General features: G+C 54.7%; 1 protein-coding gene across 1 annotated transcript in view; it reads left to right on the top strand.

Moving 5' to 3' along the window:
- The window catches only part of CACNA2D4 (calcium voltage-gated channel auxiliary subunit alpha2delta 4), an 80,111-nt gene that overhangs the window by 8,709 nt on the left and 44,185 nt on the right, over positions 1 to 27,217 (top strand). Inside the window, exons 5-20 of the mRNA XM_032646993.1 lie at positions 544 to 706; positions 897 to 1,028; positions 5,117 to 5,177; positions 5,779 to 5,929; positions 6,714 to 6,788; positions 7,053 to 7,142; positions 7,218 to 7,331; positions 7,635 to 7,713; positions 9,285 to 9,434; positions 10,508 to 10,584; positions 11,349 to 11,429; positions 12,072 to 12,146; positions 15,549 to 15,635; positions 16,131 to 16,202; positions 24,189 to 24,250; positions 25,293 to 25,360. Coding sequence (XP_032502884.1) covers positions 544 to 706; positions 897 to 1,028; positions 5,117 to 5,177; positions 5,779 to 5,929; positions 6,714 to 6,788; positions 7,053 to 7,142; positions 7,218 to 7,331; positions 7,635 to 7,713; positions 9,285 to 9,434; positions 10,508 to 10,584; positions 11,349 to 11,429; positions 12,072 to 12,146; positions 15,549 to 15,635; positions 16,131 to 16,202; positions 24,189 to 24,250; positions 25,293 to 25,360 — 1,537 coding nt within the window. The remainder of the gene's footprint in view (positions 1 to 543; positions 707 to 896; positions 1,029 to 5,116; positions 5,178 to 5,778; positions 5,930 to 6,713; positions 6,789 to 7,052; positions 7,143 to 7,217; positions 7,332 to 7,634; positions 7,714 to 9,284; positions 9,435 to 10,507; positions 10,585 to 11,348; positions 11,430 to 12,071; positions 12,147 to 15,548; positions 15,636 to 16,130; positions 16,203 to 24,188; positions 24,251 to 25,292; positions 25,361 to 27,217) is intronic.

The raw sequence follows: 27,217 nt of genomic DNA, 5'->3' as shown, positions 1-27,217 counted from the left end.
GGGGTGGGAATTGCATAGGCCCGGCTCTATCTTTCAATGTGCACCGGTTTGTATGAAGCTGTAGAGGTTTGATTCTGAACCACTGTATCTGAGGAGACATTTATGGCTGGCCGGAGGCCAGGCTGCAGGCCTTCTCTTCAGAGGGAACCCCCCCCGCAGGGACCCCCATTTTGTCCCCCAGGAGCCCTCCCCCTCCTGCAAGATCTCGGGGTGCTGGCCAGGCTGCCTCCGTCTGTCCACCTCTCCCTGAATCTGTGTCCGCCTGTCAGTCTCCAACGCTGGCTGCGTCCACATACGCCAAAGTGGGGACTGAAGCCGTAATCTAGACAGTTTACACCAAAACCCAGAAGAATCAACCATCCGATCCAATGTCTGGACGGATATTTGTCCCGAATCGTGGCCCCGATCGTGGCCGGGATCCTCCGCCAGTGTGGACGTGGCGGCCAGTCTGTCCGATATCCATCACGTGTGACGCTATCTCTCTCTCTCTCCCCTTCCCCTCCCTGGGCCCCCTGCCCTCCCGTCTTCTCGGTGTCGCCCTAGTTTAACTATTACAACTCTGTCCTCATCAATGAGAAGGACGCAGGCGGCGCCTACGTGGAGCTGGGGGCCGAGTTCGTCCTGGAGGCCAACGCACACTTCGGCAACCTGCTGGTGAACACGTCTCTAAGCAGCGTGCAGCTGCCCACCAATGTCTACAACAAAGGTGACCGCCGGGCCCCAGCCCGCAGCCCCCCCGGGGAGGGGGAAGAGGAGTGCGGGCGTGGACGGCGGTCGTGGGCGGCGGCGCTGCAGGCTGTGGGCACACGGGTGTGTGTGCGTGTGTGCACGCGTGTTCCGCGGGGGAAGACTGATCTCGTTTGCCCTGCACTTCCTCCTATAACCTTACGCTTCAGACCCGGACATTTTGAATGGAATCTACCTGTCCGAAGCCTTGAACCCTGTCTTTGTGGAGAACTTCCGGAGAGACCCGACGCTGACCTGGCAGTACTTCGGCAGCTCTACAGGGTTCTTCCGCATCTACCCAGGTGAGGCCGCTGGGAGGCATCTCCACGGTCCTCGGGACTCCGTCTCTGGGAACAAGGCGACGGAGGCTCTGGAGATGGACCCTGGTCCCAAAGCGCCTCCAGCCCCACCTCCGTCCCCTTCACAACCTGATAAGCACACTTTCAAGCTGATGAAGGGACGAACAAATGACGCCTCAGTAAGCAGCCAATAAGTGCCCACCTGGACTCTTGTCCTGTGAGAAGCACATGGGAGGCGGAGAGGAGGGCGAAGCAATTCCCATCTTCACTGGAGAAGTGGGGCAGAGGCACTCATTCAGCAGCAGGGAAGGAAGTGTCACAGGCTAGTGACCAACCCAGCAGGCAGCGGGGAAGCCCTCTTGTCTACCAACGAACAGAAAACAGAAGCCCCTTCCGCGGGGCCTCCAAGAGCGCTGCCTTCTTTTATTTCTCATTTAAAACAATTCACCACCACACCTCATGCCCACTCTTCTTGTTTTAGCCCCCTGTCCAGAAAGCCTTAATATTGCCCGGTTTTCTGAGATAGGAACCGGAAGGTGTGACTGGCCAGGGTTCTGGACCTCCTCAATCAATAGAAATTGACAAGAGGCCAGACAAGAAATTCAGGCAAGGCTTTACTGGGGCCCCTGCTGCGGTAGAGTGAGAACAACAGGTTCCCTTGCTCACTCCCTGGGGGGTGTAGGGGCGAGGCGAGCTGGTTCCTTATATGGGGTGAGGGTAGGGGTGTGTCCAGGGGTCGGGCTGGACGGGGTGGCTTAGCTGTTTTGCCCACCCCTTTCTGGTGTTGAGAGCAGGGGGCATGCCCCAGTACCCTGCTTTTGCTCCCCGCCCTTCAGAAGTGGCAGTTGCGTTTTTTTGGTCTTTTTGTATCGTGTTGTCCATAATTTGCCCCAGCTCTGCAGGCACGCAGGTATTTTTAGTCCCTCATAGTTTCTTTGTATGGAAACTGGAGGAGACTGTCCAGGTGCAAGCGCCGCAGTGGGTCCCAGGTGCCAGGTCCCAGCCTGTCTCAAAGGGTCCTGAGGACAGCCACGTGTGTCCCCTGGGCCTCTCTTAGGAGCAGTACAAAGTGACCTCAGGGCTCACCGGTTCCCCTCAGTGGTACCTCTTGTCTCTGCCCAAATCCACAACAAGCCATTTGGTTCTTTTCCTGTTCTCTGGAGTCTTGATGAACAAGTTCATCCCTCTTCCATGGAACAGCCCTTCAGATGCTTGAAGACAACTGCCATGTCCCTCAAGCCTTCCCCAGGGTGGAAATCCCGCCACATCGGGGCTTCCAGAGCCGTCAACTTGTGTGCAAAGCACAAAACTTGCCCATTTGTAAACCAGGTTGTCGCTGTTGCTGCTGAGTTGCAGGAGTTCTCTATACATTCCGGATATTTCCTCCCATTCTGTGGGCGGCCTTTGCACTCTGTCGACTGTGTCCTCTGATACACGGAAGTTGTTGCCTGTGCTTTCTGGTGTCAGGGTAGTGTTTTCGTTATTGTCTGCTTCTAAACATTTTTGTATTCCCCTGTGATTTCTTCTTTGATCTCTCAGTTATTTAACCGTGTGCTTTTTAAATTTCCAAATACATAGGGATTTGATATTTATCTTTTTAGTATAAATTCCTAGTTCAGTTGCTTTGCAGTCAGAGGACACAGTGTACATGGTAGTGATTATATGAAACTAGCTGGGATTTAGTTTAATAGCCTAGTATGTCATCAAGTTGTGTAAATATTCCACGTGTGCTTGAGCGGCATATGTGTGCTTTAATCGTTGGATGAAAACTTCTGCTACGTCATTAGATCAGGCTTGTCAATTATATTGTTTAGATTTTCTGTGTCTTTGCTGGTGTTGTGTCTGCTTGACTCTTGTTGGCCCTTATGATACCTTTTAAGCCTGTTTTGTCGGTATTCATAGAGTATGAATGTTCTCAGTATGTTCTCAGTTGGTATTTGCCAGACATATATTTTTTTTCCATCCTTTTACTTCCAATCTTCTATGTCATTTTGTTTTAGCCATATCTCTTGAAAATAGCTTATAGCTTTTTAATTTTTATGCGAACTGACAACCTCTTTTACCATTTCGCAAGTTAAGCACATTTCCATGTATTATGTTGATATATTTGGACATGCTATTATCTTATTTTTTAAATTTCTACTCGTCCCTCTAGTTTTATGTTTCCTTTCTTCGTCTTTTTTAATGATTTATGTTTTTCGATAAAACTCCCCTACTCCTTCCTTCTCTTTTTTCTGTCAGTTTGGAGCTTATTCTTTTAGTAATTCTTTTAGTAATTAGCCCTGTTCCCATTCTTTTAGTAATTAGCCCTGCTATGTTATCAAGCTTTTTTTGTGTGTGTGGTACGCGGGCCTCTCACTGCTGTGGCCTCGCCCGTTGCGGAGCACAGGCTCCGGACGCGCAGGCTCAGCGGCCACGGCTCACGGGCCCAGCCGCTCCGCGGCATGTGGGATCTTCCCGGACCGGGGCACGAACCCGTGTCCCCTGCATCGGCAGGCGGACTCTCAACCACTGTGCCACCAGGGAAGCCCTCAAGCATTTTTATGCGATATGACAATTAAAATAATATTTTCACCCTCCTTGCAGTCAAAAAAGGACTTTAGAACTCTCCCCCTTGCACCTCCGCCTCCCCACCCTGACTTATTTTCATCTAATGTTTCCCTGTTTTTATCCCTGCAAATTAGATACTCTCACTGTTGCTCTTTGGTACAAATATCCCTTGTTTGAGTTCCCAGGCACTCTCTCTAGGTTCTGGGAAAGCAAGACCACAGCAATGAACGTCACTCCCACAAGACTCCTAGGCGAGCAAAGCTTTTTTATCGAAAGGAGAGCTGGTGCACCAGAAGGAGGGAAAGGGCGCCAGCTCCCTGAGGACGTCTAGGGAAGGGGCTTAAAGGCCGCATCGGGGAGGGTGCGGAGCCCCATCAGTCTGTGCTCAGTTCTCGGATTGGTTGGCATCCGAGTGAGGTTTTGAGCCTCATCCACCTGGTTTCAGCCAGTCTGGGGCCCACGTGCCCGCGGTCAGCAGTTTTCGTCGGTGGTGTCTGCTTCCTGCAGAAACAGCTTAGGAACGTGTGCAGGCCTTTCTCTGTGTCTCTCAGGGAACTGGGAGTTCGGTGACTCTGCTAGGTGGGGGATGATCGCCCGCGCTGTCCTTTGGAAACCACGCACTTACATCAGTGGAGCAGAGACAGAGCTCATCTCTTACTCCTGTGGGCCTCCGTTCACCGAGCGCTTTGCTTCACGGGGCCTGTGGAGCCCTCTTGCTGGAGGCCACCCCTCGGTCCTTTTCCACAATGGCCACACACTTGCCTCCCTGTCTCAGCAGCGCCCGTCATCCTGGGAGGACGCATCTCACGGTTCTTGCCTCGCTGCCTCTCACCCACAGGGGCCTGTTTCTAACGCACGTGGTGACCTTGGCTTGTGGGGCCCGACTTGGGAAAGCTTCCCTTGAGAGGGTTGACCTCTGTTTCTGCTCGGGGTTGAGGGCACCCCACCCGGGACCACCAAAGCCCTCTTCTAAGGTTTTGGTTCAGAGCCAAGAACTTCCACCTCAGCCGCCCCTCTCCGTTGCTGTACCGGGAATCCGTGTCAGACCTGTCAGGCACTGGGAAGGCCTGACCTTGAGGAGCTTAGTCTTGTAGCCAGATCACCTCCCCCCGCAGCTAACAGGAAGGGCGCAAACACCAACAGCTGATCCTGCCTGGAGGCAGGTGGGCTGCAGCTCAGAGCCCCGGCTCTCGCCTGCTCTGCGCACACTCTGCTGGATGGCAACGACGCTAAATAAAAGTCACACCCCTGGGCCTCCCCGTCTAGTTTGATGGGAAGTTTAGCCCCACGGATGAGTCCCAGGAACCACATGGCTGGGTGGGGGGGCGGGGTCCTACCTATGAAATTAACCCAACTCTGGATCGGGGCCGCTGGGAGATGAGTGTCCCTCCAAGAGCCGGCCTCCCTCCTTGCGGCAGCCTCAGTTCACAGGGGCTGACCTACTGCCCTGGGGGTCCTGGCCGTGCCGGGTGTCAGCACCCAGGCAGAAGCTCTGGAGCAGCCTCTCGAGCCAGCGAAGAAGCCAGACTTTCCTTCCCCAGGCATCAAATGGACGCCTGATGAGAACGGGGTCATCGCCTTCGACTGCCGGAACCGCGGCTGGTAAGCGTCCCCGGGGCGAGGCCTCAGGGGCCAGCATCCTTCTGTAGCCTCGGGTGTTGCTTCGTTCTCCTGCCCTGAGCCCACCCCCGCAGGGCCGCAGGTAGAACTAATCCAACACAGGAGAAGAAGAGTGTCCTTCTGCATCCCTCTCCCCCCACCCCGTCCCCCTACAGCTGCTCTGCTCCAGCCCTGACCGCATGTGTCTTCCCTGCCCCATACCTCCTCCCAGGGCTCTGAGCTGTCTTCGCACCAACCCTCAGCCAGGCTCTCCCCTCCTTCCTCACCCCTCCTCTGGCAGATCTGTAACTCAGTCTGAGGGGGCATCCAGCTCTCTCCCTTCCCACTGCCAGCACCCCGGGACCAGGGCTGGCCTGAAACAAAGAGGACAAGGGTCACCATGAGCACTTGACCATTCGATGGGCACAGTCCCAGCCACGGCACCCGAAATGGCTCCAGAACTGAGTGGTTCCGGACCTGAGAAACCCTGGGCGTCGACCTGAACTTTGAGCCAGAGTCTGAATGGAAACCAGGGAGACCCGGTCGGCGGCGGTTCTGGCTCTGGCTCTCCCACCGTCGGCCTGTCCCTTCCTTTCTGCTAAAGGTACATACAAGCTGCCACGTCCCCGAAGGACATCGTGATCGTGATGGACACGAGCGGCAGCATGAAGGGGCTGCGGATGGCCATCGCCAAGCACACGGTCTCCACCATCTTGGACACGCTGGGGGAAAACGACTTCGTGAACATCATCTCGGTAAACTCGCCTTCCCGTTCCAGAAAACCCATCCTCTGCCTGCACCGGAATGACCTGTACTTACGGCCACCCGATGGTTCGTGCTGTGAAGGACCCTATCCCCTGAAGCTGGGGCTCCCCACCCAAGATAGGCTTCCAGGCGTCCACAGTTTCTGAAATTACGTGGGAAACGCATATGTCCGTTTCTCGGAGTTGGTAGATTTACTCAGGTTCTCAGATGAGGCTGGGGTCCAGTCCAGATGAAGGGGTATCCGGTATCCGAGTAGATCCCTAACTCAGCCCCGCCCATGTGCCCTTGCCTGGCGCCACCGAGGGAGAAGGCTCCTGCATCTGCAGGATGGGTGATCCCAGGGTCCTACTTCCGTCCTCCCCAAATCCAGGCAGGTCGGGAAGAGGGGCCAGCAGCCCCTGGTCCTGCTATCACAGCGACTCTCCTGAGGGTCGCTCCACCTGCCCCCAAAAGGTGATGAAGTGGAGGGACAAACAGAAGAAAACGGGAGAGGAGAGTTAGGTAACTCCTGGTCTCCGTGAGCCCCAGGGATGGACGGCACCCAGCTGGCCTCCTGGGAAGATGCCAAGGGCCAGGATTTGAGGGAGAACGCTTAGAGTTAAGGCCCTACTGTTCCTCCCCTCTACTCAGAGAAAATTGCCAAAAACCTGGTGTCCCCCAAGGTCATATTACACAGGGGCCCGGGTGACCCCACCCCTGGCCCGCCGTGAGTTGCAAGCTTAGCCACTGGGCCCTGACTTTCCCAACTGATCTTGTGTGTTCTGCCCTCTGCAGTACAACGACTACATCCACTACATCGAGCCTTGTTTTAAAGGGATCCTGGTCCAGGCTGATCGGGACAACAGAGAGGTGAGTGTACCTGGCGCTGGTCCAGCATCTCCATCCAGGGGTGAGGGTGGCCTTGCACCCGGCCACTCACACCCTCTCGGCTTATCCTGGGGACATCTGACTAACATCTGCTGCAGGGGTCCAGCCATGAAAGTAGGGGGCGGGTCCCGCAATCTTGTTCTTCTGGGCAAATAGCTCTGCGCAGCCTCTGAAAGTACGACCAAAGGGGAAGGTTCCCTGGTCCACTGACCGGCTGACCCTCCCCCATCCTCTTCCCCGGGACAGCACTTCAAACAGCTGGTGGACAAGCTGATGGTCAAAGGTGTGGGGGTCGTGGGCCAAGCCCTCAGTGAGGCCTTCCAGATCCTGCAGCAGGTACGGCAGCTGGCGGAGCAGGGGCGCTGGGGCGGTGAGGGGGGATGGGGAGTCATGGCCACGTCCTCCACGCAGTTCCAAGAGGCCGGGCAAGGAAGCCTATGCAACCAGGCCATCATGCTGATCACCGATGGGGCCGTGGAGGACCACAGGCCAGTGCTGGAGAAATACAACTGGCCGCACCGCAAGGTTCCTCCCTGGGCCGGGGGCCGGGGGCTGGGGGAGCGCCTCCTTCTGCCGTGTCCACACGCCCCACCCCGTGAGCCCCGGGCCCCGAGCGAGGGCACGGTAGAGACGGAAGACTGCCGGCCGTGAGCCCCACCGGACAAGCCTCACACCGGGCGGGCATCCCCGCGAGCCTGGGCCCCGGGCCCTTCCTGATGCAAAGGGGTGAAAGTGTGGAATCCAGAGACGCAGCCCCAGATTCAGACACAGACACGGTCAGGCCCCTCGCGGCCGGCTCTGCTGAGTCCGCCATGTCTCATCCACCAGGTCCGGCTCTTCACTTACCTGATCGGGAAGGAAGTAAGTTTTGCTGACCGCTTGAAGTGGATCGCGTGCAATAACAAAGGTGGGTGACGCCACGTGGGGCAGGGCGTCCGGCGGCCTCACCTGAGCGCAGGTGGGAGAGCATCCCCGGACCCCGCAGGTGCTGAGCCGGGCCTCCCACAAAGGGACCCAGAGCAAAGGTGACAGCATCCGCCCCCTTCCTGCTGAGACAAAGCAAGACCCATGTCGATCGCCCCCTGCGGCGCTCTCACCCCCGTGACGCCTCCCGCAGCGCGCCTGGAGGTGGTGACTCCAGTTCTGCTGTCTCTTCAAATAAGCCTTATCCAGACTGCCACACGGAAAACCATGTAGACATGGGCCCGACCTTTCAATGTCAGTCGTCTCTGATGTCCAGCCTCCGTTCCTGCTGCTGCAGATGAAGCCCGTGTGCTCTGTTTCTGCTCCAGACAAAAGGCAGAGGCCGTCATTTTCTTTAGATTAAGGTTTTGTGTGTGGCAGCCCTCATCTGTCTCTGGCCAGAACCCAAGACCCGGGCCTCGAGGTGCCGACTCGGGTTCCTCAATCCCAGCAGGACGTCTGAGAACCTGCTGTGGGTGGCTGACTCTCCCGGCCCTAGGGGGTCGACGTGGTCAGGAAGGCCCGGTCCAGTCAGGGAGGCGCACACATGAGCATCCGGGACGGGACCATTTGCATCGCGCTGAGGGGCAGAGGGGCACAGGCTGCCCAGGGGGCTGGGTGAGGGGAGAGCCCTCCCGCATTTGGGGGGTCCGGGCGGGCCTCCTGAAGGACAGGGTTCTAAGGTGAGACAGAAAGAAGTGGTAGGAGTGAGTCAGATGCAGAGAGCGGGGAAGGGTGTTCTGGACTGAGAGAAGAGCATGGTCAAAGGGTCCGAGACAAGAGGCACCCTGGGAATGAAAGCTGTTCCACTCCCCAGAGCTGGCGACAGTGTTCTGTGGGAGGTGACGAGCGGTCACGTGATAAATCGTCACAGCCTTGTAAAGCATTTGCTCTTTTTTTTTTTTTTTGCGGTACGCGGGCCTCTCACTGCTGTGGCCTCTCCTGTTGCGGAGCACAGGCTCCGGACGCGCCGGCTCAACGGCCATGGCTCACGGGCACAGCCGCTCCGCGGCATGTGGGATCTTCCCGGACCGGGGCACGAACCTGCGTCCCCTGAGTCGGCAGGCGGACTCTCATCCACTGCGCCACCAGGGAAGCCCGGCATTTGCTCTTTTAAATACCGCCTCAGCTGCGGCCCCCTCCCCGTAACTGAGGGACGACAGCAGTCAGGGAAAGGAGGAGGTGGGGCTCTCAGAAAACAGACCCGGGACAGAGCTGCCTGCAGGCACCCCTGAGGACAGCCCTGCGGGGAGTGAGGGGTGGCCTCGCGCCCTGGGTTGAGGCCCTGCTGCTCCGGCAGGGGGAGCCTCAAGGTTCTGCCAAGTCCAGCCAGGGCCAGGCCTTCGTGTCCCCGCAGCACCACTGGCCTCCGGCTGCCCCGGGAGAGGGCAGCCTTGGGAAAAGTGGCGCCTAGTGGCCCAGGGCAGCTCCCAGCCAGGGGCCCGGCCAAGAGCCGTCGCGGCTGGGGGTGCGCAGGCCCTGCATCCACAGCCATACGCCCCCTCCCCTCCACAGGCTACTACACGCAGATCTCCACTCTGGCGGATGCCCAGGAGAACGTGATGGAATACCTGCATGTGCTCAGCCGGCCCATGGTCATCAACCACGACCATGACATCACCTGGACGGAAGCCTACATGGACAGCAAGGTGGGGCCCCCAGGGAGTGAGAGGTGACTCCTGGGTTGGGAGTGGGGTGGGCAGAGCACGTCCTGGAGAGACACTGGGGGAGAGACACCTTGGCCCGGGAGCCCCGGGAGCAGACCACCCCCCAGGGCCGCACACCCGTGGACAGGGCCGTCGGCTGCAGACTCAGCCCTCCCTTTTCCCATCATCCTCACCTGCTCTGGGAAGAAAGGGGACCAACAGTGATTCAGGACACTACGGCTTAACCAGCGGCCTCCCTCAGGGCCCAAGTTTCCAACAAGACCTCCTGTAGTTCTCCCCCATGCAGTACCAGACACTGAAGGTAGACAGTCAGATGAGATGTCGGGGAAGGGGACCTTCCTGGCACGCCTCAAACCCAACACAGATGCAGACCCCTGCTCCAGCAGCGTCATAGCAGGCTGGGATTAAGAGACATCTGGAAATAGTGCCTTCGATAGGAGAGAAGTGTATGTCCCCCTCACGTAAAAGGGGACACGTAAAAGGTGGATGACGAGCCCCCTGGCCCCTTCCCGCTGCCCCCTGCCCCCTGCCATCCCTGGGGTCCACGTAGTCCAGGTGGCTAGTGGGGCTCAGGACGACTGCGGACAAATTCTAGGCTTCAGGTGGGGGAAGGGAGCGGGGCACACCCCACCTCTAAGAGAAATGTCCAGGGACTCTTACCTCACACTTAATCTGGCATCTCAGTGACCAGAACTTGTCCCCTGTTGACTCCTCGGCCTGTCCTCTTGCTGTCTGAGCCTTTGTTTCTGGGCTCACGCGCAGATGGGCTGGTCCCATGGGTGCACCCTCATCCTTGGCATGGCCGAGACCAGAGGCCTGGCTGAGCCTGGGTGTGCTCAGGGGCTGGGCCGTATACTCGGGGCTCTGGGGCTTCATTCGCTAAGTGACGTCAGCCCGCTCCCCTGTCCGGCCTTCCCCGCTCCAGCCTTTCCCCCAGCTGTCTTCATGCAGAGAAGGGAAGCCTCCTTGGGGATTTCTTCCTCCCGTTGGAAGGTGCCCCTGAGTTGTGGTTGAAGTGGCGGCTGGGGTCCCCAGTCTGTGGACACTGCCCTTCGCTCGTCCCCCTGACAGCTCTCTACCCGCAGGCGCAGAGCATGGCGCTGCTGACCACCGTGGCCATGCCTGTCTTCAGCAAGAAGAACGAGACAGTAAGTGTCTGCTCACGAGCGGCTGCCCGGCTTAGAGCTCCAGCCGCTGCCTGGCGTCTTTAGACCTGTGGCTCTTGATGTGTTATCAGAGCCGCCTTGGGAGGGTTTACGGTCTGGTTCCAGGCCCTGTGCCCAAGTAGCCACGTCAGAATCTCTGGGTCGGGAGGGGATGGGGCAGGGTCCACACTTCCCGAAGCTGCCCCGTGATTCTGTTCATCCAGCCTGGCGCTGACCCACTGCTCTGGACTTGGGACCCTGGCTTGGGGATCAGGGCCAGAGGGGTCACCTGCCAGGCTTCCGGCAAAAGCACACGGAACCTGCTAGTGTGGGCAGGCCCTGGCTTGTTCGTAAAGGCTCTGGTGGGGGAGTGTGAGAGCCGTCCATCCTCTACCTGGCCAGGGAATATTTCCTCACGGGCCCTGGGTGTTTCAGGGCCCCCCCTAGATGAGGAGCCCTCGGATCCCAGTACTTCAGCCTCTCCTGTGAAAGTTCATATTTCATTCAACTTTGTGTTTCATTTAAATATTACAACTTAAATATTAATACTGGACATTAATCTTCCCAGCGGCTGAGATTACTCCTGGGGCCTCTTCCAGTAGGTTCTAGATTTTCATTCCAGGGAGCTCTGCCTAAAATCTAACTGCAGAGCAAAGACCACCTTAGGTCCAGTGGCTTCCTCTTCCGGGCTCTGGAAAGGCCGTGGGTTCAGTTTGGCCTCGTGCATGGGAAGCCTGGTCCACCCTGAAGCTGACATTTCCTTCCAGCGATCCCACGGCATCCTCCTGGGTGTGGTGGGCTCTGACGTGGCCCTGAGAGAGCTGATGAAGCTGGCGCCCCAGTACAAGGTGAGCCCGGATCAGGCCCCCAGGTAGGGTCACAGGCCCCCCAGGAGCCACCCCACCAGGCTCTGGAGGCTCCCTGCAGGCAATGCAGCCAAGCCCACAGCTGGGATGGGGCCTGCGGCCACCCCTCAGCCCCGCCCCGATGTCACACCCCCAGACACCCTATTCCCCCTCCCCAGATACCCCACCCCCTGGATATCCCCCCATCCTGCCCCCCACATCCCACCCCCAGACATCCCGCCTTTAGAGACGTTTGGGCACAGAGCAGGGGAACCGAAACTTGGGCCCCTGGGACGCTTGGTCACAGCAGCTGCGACGCGCTCTGTGGCCTTTGGCACCTCTGTCCCGTCCTGGTCCGCCTGCCCACCACGCATCCCCATCTGGGGAGGAGTGAGATTGTGTAATCAAAGCCCCAGAGCAGTGGTGGGAAGGAGGCAGGTGGTGACGTGCGTTGTTATGGTCACTGCCAACTGTAGCAGCTGGAGCAGAATTCAGAGTGAGCGGCTGGAAGCTGCCCAGCTTGTTCATACTGTCGCCAAAACGGGGCTGTGAGAGGTGGTCTTCCCGCCCGTGGCCCCACCCCCTGCCCGGCCCCAGTCCTCCTGCACAGATACCCCCTGACCCCCTCCATCCCTGTCTTCCTAGCTCGGGGTGCACGGCTATGCCTTTTTGAGCACTAACAATGGCTACATCCTCTCGCATCCTGACCTTCGACCCCTGGTAGGTACCGATCCTATTTGCCTCGGGGGTCTTAACTGTACGGGATGTGGGGGTAGTTCATACAGACAGTTAAAACAATGAACACGCATTCAGCTCCATTTAAGAACCCAATGGACTACTAGAAAAAAATTAAGTCATGGTCCCTGTTTTCAAATTACTTATGATCTAGCAGGAGAGACAAGGCAGAAATGCACGAACTGGTAGCAGCCAGACTCCAGGGAGCCTGTCATGAGTGTGCAGTGTCCCTGGAGGACCCGTCCCCTTCCCCGTTGTCACCCCGTCAGTCACCCCACGCTCTGTCTTGGAGTCTGACCGTGTGTCCCCAGGTCGCCAGGGGCCACCCCAAGGGTGTAAGTGTCAAGTTAACACTACAAACGGCAGGAGGCGTCCCCCACGAGCTGGGGAGCAGAGCTGAGGCTGCCCTGAGGATGTTCCCAGGGCTCCTGCCCGCTTCCAGCTCCCTCCATCCCAAGGCGGGAGCCCATGGCATTTTCACCTGCGTTCAGATGAGCGGCCGAGGCCAGGAGAGAAAGCAGCAGCCTTTTATCTAAGGTGCTGCCTCCCCGGCCGGGGGGCTCCCCGAGACCTCCATCTGTGGCAGTAGTGGCCACACCTCCCAGTGTGGTTGTTGGGAAGCGGGGAGGGGAGTTGGGGTCCCAGCAGCATCGCGACCCTTCCCCTCCACCAGTCTTCTCTGGAGTCAAGGTTGGCACCGAGGACAGCAGCACCGAGGGCGCCTTTCTGAGCTCTCTCCTGCCCAGGTGCCATGGAGAGACCAGCCTAAGCCACACTGCTGTCCGTTCGGGTCAGACAGATGCTGAGTGACCAAAGGCACTGATTGAGCTATTTAAGGAAACGCTAGGGGTTCGGAGTTGAGAGAGACCAGGAACACTGACATATACCAGCGGATCCTGTGGGGGGCAGCCCCAGGACCAAGAAAATGACTCATTAGGGGAAGAACAAAAATGTTGACCCTTTAGAATTAAGGGGCACGAGTCCAAAACCTGTCTGTCAGCGGATGGACATAAGGTCTCAAGCAACCAATGCGTACTGTGGGCCCGTCGCACGCCTGACCTAATCATACTCCGAGAACGCTATCAACAGACGTTTGTGGTCCAGTTAAGGAAACAGACTTACACATATGAAACGATGAGAGAGCTACACCACGCAGAACATTATCCCATACAGCAAAGCCAGCACAGTGAGATTCCTGTGGAGAGAGCGATCCATTCATGACAGGTGTCGAGGAGAAGAATAGTTGAGTTTAAAAAAGAAAAATCATAGAGGATACGCCTAGTAATAAAGGAGGGGCCAGAGCCATACTTTTGGCCTGAAATGTTTCCACGTCAGTGCCCAAACTATGAGTAATGGAAGCGGAATTACGGTTTCCTGAGGAGCCCGGGATGACCTTTCAGGTATCCTCAGGAATTAGGAGGTGGCAATGAACCGGGAGGGTCACTTCTTACTCAAAAGCAGCACCGCCCGTGAACAGGAGGGCAGGGCAGGGCTGCCTGTCATGAGAATAGACTTTCAACAGGCCAAGAATGGGAACATCGTTCGAGCACAGGCAAGAAACTGGAGACACTTTCTTGAGAAAAGAGGAAACTTGCTGAAGCAAGATACACAGTGATGGGGGACTTCAGCCATTCAAGCATCTGTGGGGGGCCTCGTCCTGCTAAATAGAGACCTCTGCTTAATTCCTAATGACCCTGATGATAAACTATCCTCTTTCCTTTTTTTTTTTTTTTTTTTGTGGTACGCGGGCCTCTCACCACTGTGGCCTCTCCCGTTGCGGAGCACAGGCTCCGGACGCGCAGGCTCAGCGGCCATGGCTCACGGGCCCAGCCGCTCCGCGGCATGTGGGATCCTCCCGGACCAGGGCAGGAGCCCATGTCCCCTGCATCGGCAGGCGGACTCTCAACCACTGCGCCACCAGGGAAGCCCCTCCTCTTTACTTTTTTGATCTATCACCAAATTAAACCTGGGGAATGCTGCAGACCTAACAGCAGATGACTTGACGATATCTCTCTTGGTGTCAGAGAGAGAGAAGTCAGGGCCAGGAAATGATAATACCACTCAAAGAATGTTGATGAATGGTCCTGTCACGCTGGATGGAGGGCTTTATCGGGCTTTGTGGAATCTGTCTGTCTTTGGCTCTGCTCGCTCAAAAATTCTATCAACAAAGACTCCCCTGGTGGCGCAGCGGTTAAGAATCCGCCTGCCAATGCAGGGGACACGGGTTCGATCCCCAGCCTGGGAAGATCCCACATACCACAGAGCAACTAAGCCCGTGCGCCACAACTACTGAGCCTGTGCTCTAGAGCCCGCGAGCCACAGCTACTGAAGCCTGCGCGCCTAGAGCCCGTGCTCCACAACAAGAGAAGCCACCGCAATGAGAAGCCCGCACACCACCATGAAGAGTAGCCCGCGCTGGCTGCAACTAGAGAAAGCCCGCGCAGCAACGAAGACCCAACGCAGCCAAAATTTTTTAAATCAATCAATCAATCAATAAACTGCAACAAAAAATTCTATCAACAAGATGAAAACACAGAAGGAGATGCCATGGGATGTGGAAGGTATGGCTAATACATGAAGGGAGAAAAGTAGTATTCAGAAAGTATTCTTCTAAAACGATGGGCTGGAACTAAGGAGATGAAATATATTAGGAATGCATGGAAAGCTGTGCATACTCGATGCCCAGCAGAAGATGGTAAAGCTCTGACTTATCACAAGGAACGTCAGGGGGAACCTAATGGGCTGGAAACTCGGTTTGACCTGTTGGGCGAGCTAGCTGTCCTGGATTAGCAGAATCAGAGGCAGCGGTCAGAGCCGTACGATGTTTTGGTCTGCACGGGTCACACCCCACCCCACACTGGTCAGACCCCATCTGAAATAGCAACTGTCCCAGGCACTCTGCTTCGAGAGTGACATTGACAAAACAGAAGAGAATCCGAGGAAGCTGAGGCATCTGTGAACTGGGAATGTTTAGCTCGGGGAGGTGACGTCTTAGCCGTGACGAGCATCCCCGAAAACCCTCAGGGGTGTCGGGCGGAAGCTCTCTCTCTGTGTAGCTCCAGGGAGAAGCCCAGGACCCATGGGTAAAGTCACAAGGAGGCAGATTTCAGCTCTGCATGAGGAAGAGATTTCTAACAACGAGAGTCCAAACCTAGGACAAGCGTACTCACGATGGGAGCTCCTTGGTGTGTGAGATACTCTCCCCGAGGCCGGGAGACCATCTGACTCAAAGGTTGGCAAGGGCCACTCTGCCTTGGGGGGAACGTGGCCCGCGTGACCACGAGGAATCGCTGAGCTTCTCTGGGTTGTGACTGTCCCAGACAGGCTTTCGGGAAGGGCCGGGGCTTGTGTTAACCTCCCGTCTCTCCCCCTGACTGGTGCACTCAGTACAGAGAGGGGAAGAAACTGAAGCCCAAGCCCAACTACAACAGCGTGGACCTCTCGGAAGTGGAGTGGCAGGACCGGGCCGGAACCGTGAGTGGGCGGCCGGGAGGGGGTCGGTTGGCTCGACAGCGGGTCCCGGGGCCACAGGCGCTGAGCTCAGCCCCCTCCCTTGGCCCAAAGCAGAAGCAGTGCCTCTAACGGGCAGCCCTCCCACCATCCACAGAGAGAACAGTCCCTTCCTCTGGGGTTGAAGTAGCACACGTCTGTGAGCCACAGAGTTTGGGTGTGAGGGCGTTTTAGGCTGGCCTGGGTGTTGGAAAACTTGCATCTCAGGGCTCGGCCACCGTGTTCCCTTGCCCATCAGCCCACTGGGAGCACCCTCTGAGTGAACTCCAGAATTCCAGCTAAAGGGAGCCTGGCAGCCGGTCTATATTGCCACCTGTAGCCTGCTTGCAGGAGGAAGGGGAAAACGCAGCGTGTCCCCAGGGGTCACCTCCAAGGCAGTGTTCATTGCCTCATGGTCCGGTGTGAGCCGAGGTTCTATTGTCTGTTCTATTACTAATTCTATTCTCTTTCCGCCTGAAGCTGAGAACAGCCATGATCAACAGGGAGACAGGGTCTCTCTACATGGACGTGAAGGTTCCGCTGGACAGGGGGGTAAGGCGCTCGAGGGAAAGACTGGGGTCTGCTCCCAGGAAGCGGCGTCATGGTTAACTGGGGTTGGCAGTGGTGACAAAGGACCTGGCTGAATTCGAGCTAAAGCCTTGAGAGCTTGCTGGAGCCTGGAGGGCCCTAGTGGGGGGCCCGGCCCAGCGGGCATCGGCCCCATGGAGCACCGGCCGGGGAGCTACCGCTCTCCAGGGCCTGGTTCTCGGGGCCACAGAGCGAGGCCGTGGCCAGCCCAGCCCTTCGCAAGTCTTCCTGCTGCCTGCCATGTGGCCCCTTTGTTGTTTATGGTGGAAAGGGGGAAAGTGACCGTTAATTTTGCCAATCGTTAGCAGCTCTTGTAAAACATGTTATACGGGAAGAGGTTGAAAATAATTGCTACTCGGTAGAGCGATTTCCACCCATGGCAGCCACAGATAATCAGGCCAGGTCCCCGCAGCCGTGCCATTCCTGTCACCACAGACCTGCGCGTCGCTTACAAAAGACCACTTCACCTTCTCGTTGAAAAGGTCCCACTGCGCTTGCACTGACGGGGCTTTGTCCCTTGACATATTTGCAAACGTCACCTCCTCCCTCACGGCCACCCCCGCGTCCCCTCCGCTGCCCATCGGCCTCTGCGGAGAGAACGCGGGCATGGGTCGGCAACAATTAGATCCAAGTTCTTCCACAAACACGGACCTCCGTGGAAGCCTAACAGGAAAGCGCTGGGAAGGAAAGCAACTCTGCGTTCCTTTTAGATGCGTGCGCTGGTTTTCACTGGGACACGTCTCATCTCTGTGGGATCTGTCTATAAGCTGTCTATAAGCTCCGGGCTGAGAGGGGCCACCCTCGGGCAGGCGGGGCAGCATCCCTGATGTCCCACCAGGCCCAGCAGGTCCTTCTCTTGATCCAAAAAGGCAGAGGTTTCTTCCACGCGCCTCCACCCTTATCCCAACCGGACCCCTGCTCCTGGGCACCAGGGAGCTTGCAGCCACCCGGCGCTGCCAGAGCACGTCAGGTGGGACCTGCTTCCAGGCTACAATGTGAGTTCCACGCACAGGGCGAGGTCTAACTCAGACCAGCTCGGGAAGGGCTCCCAGTGCCGTGTCCTCATGTGGCCTTCACGCTTCTCAAAGCGACCGAGGGATGGTCCCAACCAGATCCAGGCAGTCTGGACGTCTCCTGAAACTGCTGTCCAGCCCTTCAGAATGTGTTCGCTGCTGTTAATAAACCGTCCAGGTAAAATTTGCAGTTTGACAAAGGCTTCCTGGCATGTGGTGCTCTGACATGAAGAAATAGGGTGATGCTGACCGTGGTCATGACCGGGGTGGACATTTCCCAGCACATCGAGTTCTCACCTTCGCCTTACCTCCACTGCAACGAATCAATGATGATGCCAGCTCACATTTATTAGAAGCTGGACTACGCTTCATAAGCCTTCACTCACTTCCCACAACCCTGTGATGTATGTCCTGTCCTATCCCCATTTTACCAAGGTCTAGGCCCAGGGAGGCCTTCTTAGAGCATTGTGGGAATATCCGATGTCATTCAAGCCATTCTCCTGGCAGGCCATAACCTGCTTGGTCATTTTCTCCAGGGGATTTTGCATGCGTCCTTATTTCCCAGGGATTAATTCAGACCTTTCTCCATCTCCCCTAAACTCCAGACAGGCAACTGTGGTGGTGCTACTGAGGACAGTGGCAGCAGCCCAGCATGATCAGAGCAGGGCTCACAGACTCAAAAACCTGCGGGGCCAGATCAGCCGAGTTCAGGAATGTAAATGAGAGAAGCAGACAAGCCTCCGTGCTGCGGAGCCCGGGAGCCACGGCAGGCTGCAGAGTGCGGCCCCCTCGGAAGGATTGGGCTAGGAATCCGTGCTGTTAAGAGAAGTACACTGGGCGAGAGGATTGCTTATATGGCTCTTTCCCCAAAGGGCTTACCCCAGTCCATTTGGAACGGAACAACTAGAATTCAAGCAGAAATCTATTGTTATCATCTTGAAGTGTCAGAGAACAGAATTTGGGCTCCCAGAGTGTCATAAAATGAGGAGAGATACTCCAGAAATGAGGGAGTCACAGATGGGTTAGCCCTAACATATGTACGCAAGTTCCTCTCAAATTCCTGACTGACCTTGAAGCTACACGTCTCCAGGGAGACTCTAGACAACAGCTCGAGAGCTGAAAGTCAGAGCAGGGACTTCACTGCTTCCTGTGGTCGTGGGGAAAATTGGGAGTCACACCAGGGTGAGGAGGCTCAGTAAATACCTCAGAATTTTCTTTGAGAGCACAGAAGAACTACACCTTGGGAGTAAAGACTATGTCCCAAGACCAAGGGATTCACCCAAGACCTAAAGACAAAGTTGAAGCAGACCCACCCTAACGAAAATGTAATCCAAGTCTCTGCAAGCTCAAGGTGGTCAGCCAGTCATTTCTCTGCTGAGTAAAGTAGAAATCAACACTCCCTGGAGGAAGACAGAGTATCTACAACCTATTCTCCACAATAGCCAGTAGACACATGAAGAAACAAGATGACGTTTCCTTTCTTAACAAAGAGTTAAGAGAAAAAGCAGTCTTATATGTGATCCACAGATGACCCAGCTCCTGAAATTAGAAGAAGGACTTTCAAGCAGATGTGGTAACTATGCACAAGGAATTAAAGGAAAAGATGGTCATCATGAGCAAACAGATGGAGAATCTCAGCAGAGAAATGTTTAGGATTTAACCAAAGAAGCAGAACCCCTACAGGTGATATGAATATAGGGTTAAAGGAAAAGATGGTCATCACGAGTGAACAGATGGAGAATCTCAGCAGAGAAATGTTTAGGATTTAATCAAAGAAGCAGAACCACTACAGGTGATATGAATATAGGGTTTATTGTAGGGGGTAGACCTAATGAAATGGTGGGAGCTGGTAAAAATGTCTACAGAAGGCAGGTGTCTCTGCCTCTAGTCATGAGCTTGAAGTCATCGTAGGTTGGCAGGGCCAGCGATTGGGAAGGAAAACTGGATGAGATGTGGGAGAAAGCAAGAACAAACTGGAACCCATGAGGAAGAATAGGAACCCATGAGGACAAACTAAAACCAGCATCTGTCTCTCACTATCTCCAGCCACAAGGATGTGGGACCTGCAGAAGGAGCTCGTGCCCTTCACCTGGGCCTGCACGCACACTGGCTCAGATCTCAGGGAGCCTGAAGGAGGAGGTCCAGTGGCAGCCGCCCGCCCCAAGAAGGGAAGCCAGCAGAGCAGAGTGAGCTGCCGCAGGGCCCGACGCGCCGTACCCACCTGCAGTGTGTAACACGGCCGCGGCTTTGCTGTCCCTTACAAACCTCATGCAGACTCCTCATCTGGCCAACCCTAATTTGGAGCCATACAGGGAAGTGAGTCTGAAAAACATGTAATCCCAGCTTAGCTGGCTTGACACCGTGTAAAACCAGCACAAGAACCAAGTGGAAATTCTAAAACTGAAGAGTACAACACCTGAAAGGAAATTTCTACAGGATGGAATTAACAGCAGATGGGAGGGGAAAAGGACAGTGAATGTGAAGACAAATAGAAATTATCCAACGTAAAGAACAGAAAGAAAAGTTTTTTAAAAAATTATTCTTCAGTTACCTGTGGGGTAATATCAAGTGGTCTAACATATGTCCTTAGAGTCCCAGAAGGAAGGAGAAAGGACAGAACAGAAAAAAGTATTTGAAAAACTAATGCCCCAAATGTCCTGAGTTTAGTGAAAAACATCAACCAATAGATGCAAGATTCTCAGCAAAACCAAGCAGAATTAAAAAAAAAAACCCACGCCTAAACACACCACAGTCTACCTGCTGTGAATCAAAGAGAAGGGAAAATCTTTTTTTTTTTTAATAAATTTATTTACTTATTTATTTATTTTTGGCTACGTTGTGTCTTCGTTGCTGCGCGCAAGCTTTTCTCTAGTTGCGGCGAGTGGGAGCTGCTCTTCGTTGCAATGCAAGGGCTTCTCACTGTGGTGGCCTCTCTCGTTACGGAGCACAGGCTCTAGGTGCGCGGGCTTCAGTAGTTGTGACACGCGGGCTCTAGAGCCCCAGCTCAGTAGTTGTGGCACACGGGCTTAGTTGCTCCGTGGCATGTGGGATCTTCCCGGGCCAGGGCTCGAACCCGTGTCCCTTGCACTGACAGGCGGATTCCTAACCACTGTGCCACCAGGGAATTCCTGGGAAAATCTTATTTAAAAGCTAGAGGAAAACAGTAATAGGGGAAAACAATAGTAAGAATGATGGCTGACTTCTCATCAAAAACAATAACGTAATGTTGTTAAAAACCAAAAGAAAAAACTGTCAACCCTAAGTTCCGCATATAGAGGATATATCCTTCCAAAAAGAGGTGAAGTAAAGACAGATTCAGATAAAAGAGATCAGAGTTCATCACTCGGAGAAATGCTTGAGGAATTCTTCAGGCAGAAGAAAAATGACACAGATGGAAACTCAGATCAACACAAGGAAATGAACAGCATTGGAAATGGTAAATACATGGGTGAAGTTAAAACTTCATTCATTTTTTAACTCCTCAAAAAGACAACTGACTATTTAAAGCAAAAATGTTGACATTGTATTGTAAGGTTGGTAACTTGTAGGATACATGGCAACTGCCACACACAGTGGAGTTATCCCCTTACATGAACAGATTAAAGGAAAACACCACATGGCCATCCCAACTGATACTGAAAGAGCATCTGACAAAATTTAACTGGGAACAGAAGGAAACTTCCTCCATCTGATAAAAGGCATCTGTGAAAAAGCTCACTTTTAATGATGAAAGATTGAGCACTTTCTCCCTAAGGTTGTGAACAAGGTAAGGGTATCTGGTTTCACCACTTCTGTTAACACTGCTCTGGACCTTCCAGGACCTATCTTTGCAATAAGACAAAGAAAGAAAATAAAAGCACAAAAATCAGAAAAGGAAGAAGTAAAACTCTCTTTGTTCACAGTAAGACGATTGTTTACATAGAAAATCCCAAGAATCTGCAAAACAACTGCTGGAACTAACAGGTAATCGAGCAAGTTCACAGGATACAAAGTCAATATTATAAAACTCAATTGTATTTTTATATATAGGAGCAAACATTTGGAAAATGAAATTACTTTTTAAGTTCCAACTTCAATAGCATCAAACAATATAAATACTTAGGAATCAATTTAACAAAGACATATACAACCTCTACATTGAAAATGACATAACACTGCAGAAAACATGTCAAAGAAAAAAATAAATAGAAAGATATAACCATGCGTATGGGTTGTAAGATCAATACTTCTAAGATGTCCATTCTGCCCAAATTGATCTATAGATCCAACACAATCCCAATAAAAAGTTGAACAGACTTCTTCTAGACGTAGAAGACGGTGATTCTAAAATTTATATGAATATGCAAAGGACCTAAAATGGTCAAAACTGTCGAAAAAAAGAACAAATTTGGACGATTCACACTACCTGATTTCAAAATTTACTGCAAAGCTGCAGTAACCAAGCAGAATGGTATTGACATAGACAAATGGATTGATAGAATGGAATAGAGACTCCAGAAATAAACTCACATGTCATCAGTAGATTTTCAGTAAAGACACTTTGACAAATCAATGGAGAAAGGAAAATCTTTTCAACAAATAGTGCTGGAACAACTGAATAAATGTATGAAAAAAATAAACGTTGAGACACACTCACACACAAAAATATTTGAGATGTACCGTAGCTCTCAACGTGAACCCTAAAACTGTAAGCCTCCTACAAGAAAATGTAACTGAAAGTCTTCACCACCTGAGGTTTTGCAAAGATTTCTTAGACAGAACCCAAAAAGCACTAAACATTAAATAACATTTGATAAATTGAACTTCATTGAAAGGCACAATTAAGAAAATGAAAAAGCAAGGCACAGACTGTGTCCAGACGATAAAGAACTTCTCCAAATCATTAACAAAAAGACTAACAGCCCAACAAAAATGGGCAAAATACTTGAGCAGACACTTCACGAATGAAGAAACAGACGCGACCCACAAGCTCGCAGAAAGACGCCCAGCAACTTTAGCCGTCAGGAAGGTGCAGATTAAAACTACTTTCATACCCTCTAGCATGGCTGAAATTTAAAAGACTGGGAACACCAAAGGCTGGCAAAGACGTGCAGAAACCGGAACTCGTACATTGCTAGTCAAAGTACAATAAAATAACTGGGACATTGGCAGTGTTTTCTAAAGGCAAACATGAGTCACCATATGACCCAGCAATTCCATTCCTGGTATTTACCAAGAGAAATGAAAACACATGTCCACAGGAAGAACGTTCACAGCAGCTTTATTCATAATAGCCCCAAACTGGAAACACCACAGATGACCACCCGGGGTGAACATAGAAGCAAGTCCACCCTGGAGTACTTACTACTTGGCAGAGGGAAGGAACACACTGCTGACACACTCAGCAGCACGGATGGGTCTTAAGGACATTACGTGGAGCAGAAGAAACCGACACAAAAGGACATGTGACAGGAAAACAGGCACACCTAACCTGCGGGGATGGAGCTCAGAACAGAGCGTGCCCGTGGAAGGTGCAGGGATTGAAACCGAAGGAAGCAAAGAGATTGCAGGGGATGCAAACATTCTGTATCTCCACCACAGAGGTAATTGCATGGCTGTGTACATTTATCAAACTAATGGAATGACACACTTAGATGTGTGCATTTCACCTTTTTCTTCCATTAACAAAAAGAGAGAGTATGAAAACAATTTTTAAATGCTCTCTAGTTCCAGACTCAAGCCAGCCCCAAGCCAGCCCCATCTCCTCCCTTGCTGGGCCCCAGCTGCCCCGTAGCTCCCAGGGCCTCCCCCAACTGCCAGAAGGTCTGCCTGAAGCAGCGGGGACAGGAGGGCATCACGGAAGATGAGGCCCGTGCTGGGAACTGATCTTTGGGGTTTGGTCCACGGCTGGTTTCCTATAGAAGCAAAACTTTTTTGTCACCTTCTCCCGCCACATCCCCTGCATCATCTTACTCCAGTTTCCAACATGGACGTAAAAAAGCCAGAAAGAGATGAAGGAAATAAGAACAGCTCCCGAGCCCAGCACAGTGTGTAGCTTTCCCAGAAGCATCCGCTGTGTCTGTGGACGGCACAGCCCACAGGGCTTCGGAGCCCGGAGTGAACCCTGCTCTTCCCGTACTGGCGCGCTAAAAACATCCTCACCACCTCCCAGTGGCCTATGCAGGGGATGCTCTCATTACTCCTGACTTACGAGCAAGAACTGCGATGCCCGGGTGAAGTCACTTACCCAAGCGCACGCAGCCTGTGAGTGGCCGGCTTGGCTTAGACCAGGTCTGTCTGATGCCCTTGCCTGTCCTTAGCCACTGTGTCCCCTCCCCATGCCCTGAGTCGTGCAAATTCAACTAAACCTAAAAATGGCAGCTTTGAAAGGAAAGAGCAGCTGTCAAGGGCACCGTGGCCTGAGGGGTCTGGGCTCCAGACCGGGGGGTGGCTGTAGGTGGGGCGTGCAGGTGGCTCGTACAGGTGTGAGCTCAGCTGGCAGCCTTCTCTGGTCCCACCTGAACCACAGTCGCTGCCCAGCGCAGGGACTACCAGCCACCCAGGCTCTCTAGTTAACTGACATTTACTAAAATTAGAAACTTCTATTCCTGAGTCGCACATGTGGTGGCTTGTGGCCCCATATGGGACAACGCAGGTCTGGACCATGGTCCTGCATTCAGGCACCCCCCAGGGGCTGCAGCGTGCTGGTGGGAGGGGAACTGCCTGTGGTGTCACTGAGAGGAGATGTGAGGGGGCGGGGTTGGGGGGATGTAAGAAGTAGTGGAGGAGCACCAGGCATCAGGTGGGAAAGGAGGGAGGGGATGGGAGGGAGGGAGGGGGTGGGGGAGGGAGGGGGATGGGAAGGAGGGAGGGGAGGAAAGGGAGGCGGGAGGGGAGGGAGGGGAGGGACGGTTGGTGCTCCCTCCCCAGCAAGCACCTTTCCTGGTGCCTCTTTCAGAAGCGAGTTCTTTTCCTGACCAACGACTACTTCTTCACGGACATCAGTGACACGCCTTTCAGGTGAGGGGCCGGGTCTTGTTTGCAGGGGAGGGATGGGTGCAACATGAAAGCCGACAGCTCAGGTGGGACTTTCAGGTCTGGAGGTAGATTTACGTATAGGTAGTTGGCAATTTTGTGGTAACAGAAAAAGACTCAGGTCTGCATTCTGAGGTCTGCACCTGCTTTGCCAGTGCAGCCCGATATGCAGTACAGCCTGGTGTGCAGGGCCTGGAGCCACCACTCACAGGCTGTGTGACCTTAGTCAAGTTTCTCAACCTCTGTGCTTTAGGTTCCACATCTGTAAAGTAGGGGTAATAATAGCTGCGTTTTGGCGGAACTGGGTGGATTAAATGACATGATCTACCTAGAGATTTAAAGCAACGCAATCATAAGCAATTGTAAGATGAAAGATGGGATTTGAAGATCCCTCAGGTTCCCTCCCACCACATAAATATTCACTCTAGTATCATACAGTTTAGGGAACAAATGCGGCTTCTCTCTGAATTACCCATTTCTCAGTGAAGGGTGGTTCCCAGCCCTGACTGCTCCTGGAGCACCTGTGGGTCCTTGTAACATCGCCAGCGTCCAGGTCCTCCTTCTTACCTTACTTGGCATTCCTGGGGTGGGCCCGGGCGCTCATACCCTGTAAAGCCCCCCGACCCGAGTGGTTCAGGTATCCAGCCAAGGTTCAGAAGCGATGCTTTTCCTGACGAAGGCATGGTGGGATTCTCCAGGCAGGAGGGGCCTCCCGACTGCGGGACGCGTGGGATACAGAGACCCCTCCCCATCCTTGGGGGCCCCGATAGGTCCAGGGTGAATCTGACAAAATGAGAGTGTGGAGGGGGCCCTTGTCCTGTCGTGTCCAGCGTCCTTCCCAGGAAAAAGGCTGATGACAAAACAGAAGTGCTTCCTGGGTTTTGGAGGGGACGCCGAGGGCCAGGGCGGGAGGGGGCTGGCCGTGCGCCCTGTCGTGGGTGTGGGAGGCTCGGAAGCTCAGAGGACAAAGCTGGGCTGGGCCGGGCACCAGCTGGTGGTGAGCCGGCGTCCTTCACTCTGCCAACAGTTTGGGAGTGGTGCTGTCCCGCGGCCACGGCGAATACGTCCTCCTGGGGAACACATCTGTGGAAGAAGGTGGGTCGGCCGGTGCCCAGGACTGGCGGACAGTTCGGAGGAAAACTGGTTTCTCCGGGAACACGGGGCAGGGCCATCCCAGGAGGGGCTCTGCGGGCAGGGCTACGTGGCTAGAGGGGCCTGGCATCCCAGGTTCCAGGGCCCGCAGGGTCTGCTGGACAGTCGCCACAACCCACGGAGTCTAAGACCTGCCAGACAGGTGGTCAGACTCTGGGCGGCCTTGCTGGACGGGGCGGGGATTACCTGTCAGACCACCCACAGGGACAGAAGAGGCCTGGGAGGCCGAGTGGGCAGATCCGTGGCCGCTCGCTGGGGCTGCCCCCAAAACTGGCCGGCTTCTCTGTTCTGGGAGCCCCGCTCTGCCCAGCGCCTCCAGGGCAGGGTCCCTCCTGCCCCTCCCGGCTCCCACTGGCCCTGGGCTTGCGGCTGCTACTCTCCCGTCTCTGCCTCGGTCATCACACAGCTTCTCCCCTCGTGCGTCTCAATTTTCCCTTCTTATCAGCGACCTCATCTTTTTTTTTTTTTTTGCGGTACGCGGGCCTCTCACTGTTGTGGCCTTTCCCGTTGCGGAGCGCAGGCTCAGCAGCCACGGCTCACCGGCCCAGCCGCTCCGCGGCATGTGGGATCTTCCCGGACCGGGGCACAAACCCGTGTCCCCTGCATCGGCAGGCAGACTCTCAACCACTGCGCCATCAGGGAAGCCCAGCGACCTCATCTTAACTTGGTTACATCTGCCATGATCCTATTTCCAGATAAGGGCACGTCCACAGAGACTGGGGTTGACACTTCACACATCTTTGGGGGACACAATTCCACCCATTACAGGAGCCTGTGGGATGTGAATGGGGATGGGAGGAGGCGCGTTGCAGGAGGATGGGAGAGAGACCCTCCACCCCCACCCGCCCTGGACTTGCAGCTGCCTGGGCGCCCTGGGAGAACAAAACCCACGTGGGCCCTTGACATGTCAGGAGGTCCTTGGACGACGCGGCCACAGCCCTTGAGCCTCACGTTCTGTCTGTTCTTCCATTTCCGACCCTTGGATCATGTCATCTCCCCGTCTTTCCCCTCCATCCTGCTCACTCCCACTCTCTCCTGGGAACCACACCCACAGGTCTTCCTTGCTCTGACCTTCTCCAGAGGGATCTTCCTATAAATCCAAACTGGACAGTGCCGCTGCTGAAGACCTTCCGTGACCTGCGGCCCCTTTGCCTCTCTCCTCGCCCGAAGCTTCAGGGTCTGCCCTGGGCTGTGCTGCCCCACCCTCTGACCCCAGCCCACCCAGACACATCTGCGGCCCCTTTGCATCTCTCCTCGCCCGAAGCTTCAGGGTCTGCCCTGGGCTGTGCTGCCCCACCCTCTGACCCCAGCCCACCCAGACACATCTGCGGTCACTTTGCCGGGAGCTGTCCCAGGAGGAGCCTCCCCCAGGGTTCCTGTCACAGCTTCTGGCCATGACGCCAGGACACTGACCTGCCCTGTCTCCCACTGTCCCCCCAGCAACCAAACTCCCTGGGCCTCCTTCCTTCCTCTTCTTCTCTTCCTCTTCCCAGACGTGCCCAGACGTCACCACTGCAGGACAGAGGGTACATCCCTTACCCTCTCTGTGGTGAGACCCACCAGGCGTCCAGGGGCTGCCGGTGGGGAAGGCCGTCGCCCCTGAGCTGTCCGCCTGTGTCTGTTTGTCCAGCACCATGTTCAGTGACTCCACAGAGGCCCTCGGCATGTCCGTCATCCTTTCCTTCAATTAACAGATCTTAATTGAGCACCAGCTCATCTTTCAGCACCCGTGGGTGCATGGGAAGGCATTCGCCCATTCAGTCGGTCAACAAACACGTGCTGAGCACGCCGCCACAGACA

The sequence above is a fragment of the Phocoena sinus genome, chromosome 10 (genome assembly GCF_008692025.1).
Source record: "Phocoena sinus isolate mPhoSin1 chromosome 10, mPhoSin1.pri, whole genome shotgun sequence".
NCBI classification, from domain to species: domain Eukaryota; kingdom Metazoa; phylum Chordata; class Mammalia; order Artiodactyla; family Phocoenidae; genus Phocoena; species Phocoena sinus.
Note: the sequence above shows the minus strand (reverse complement) of the source record. Positions and strands in the feature narration are given on the sequence as shown.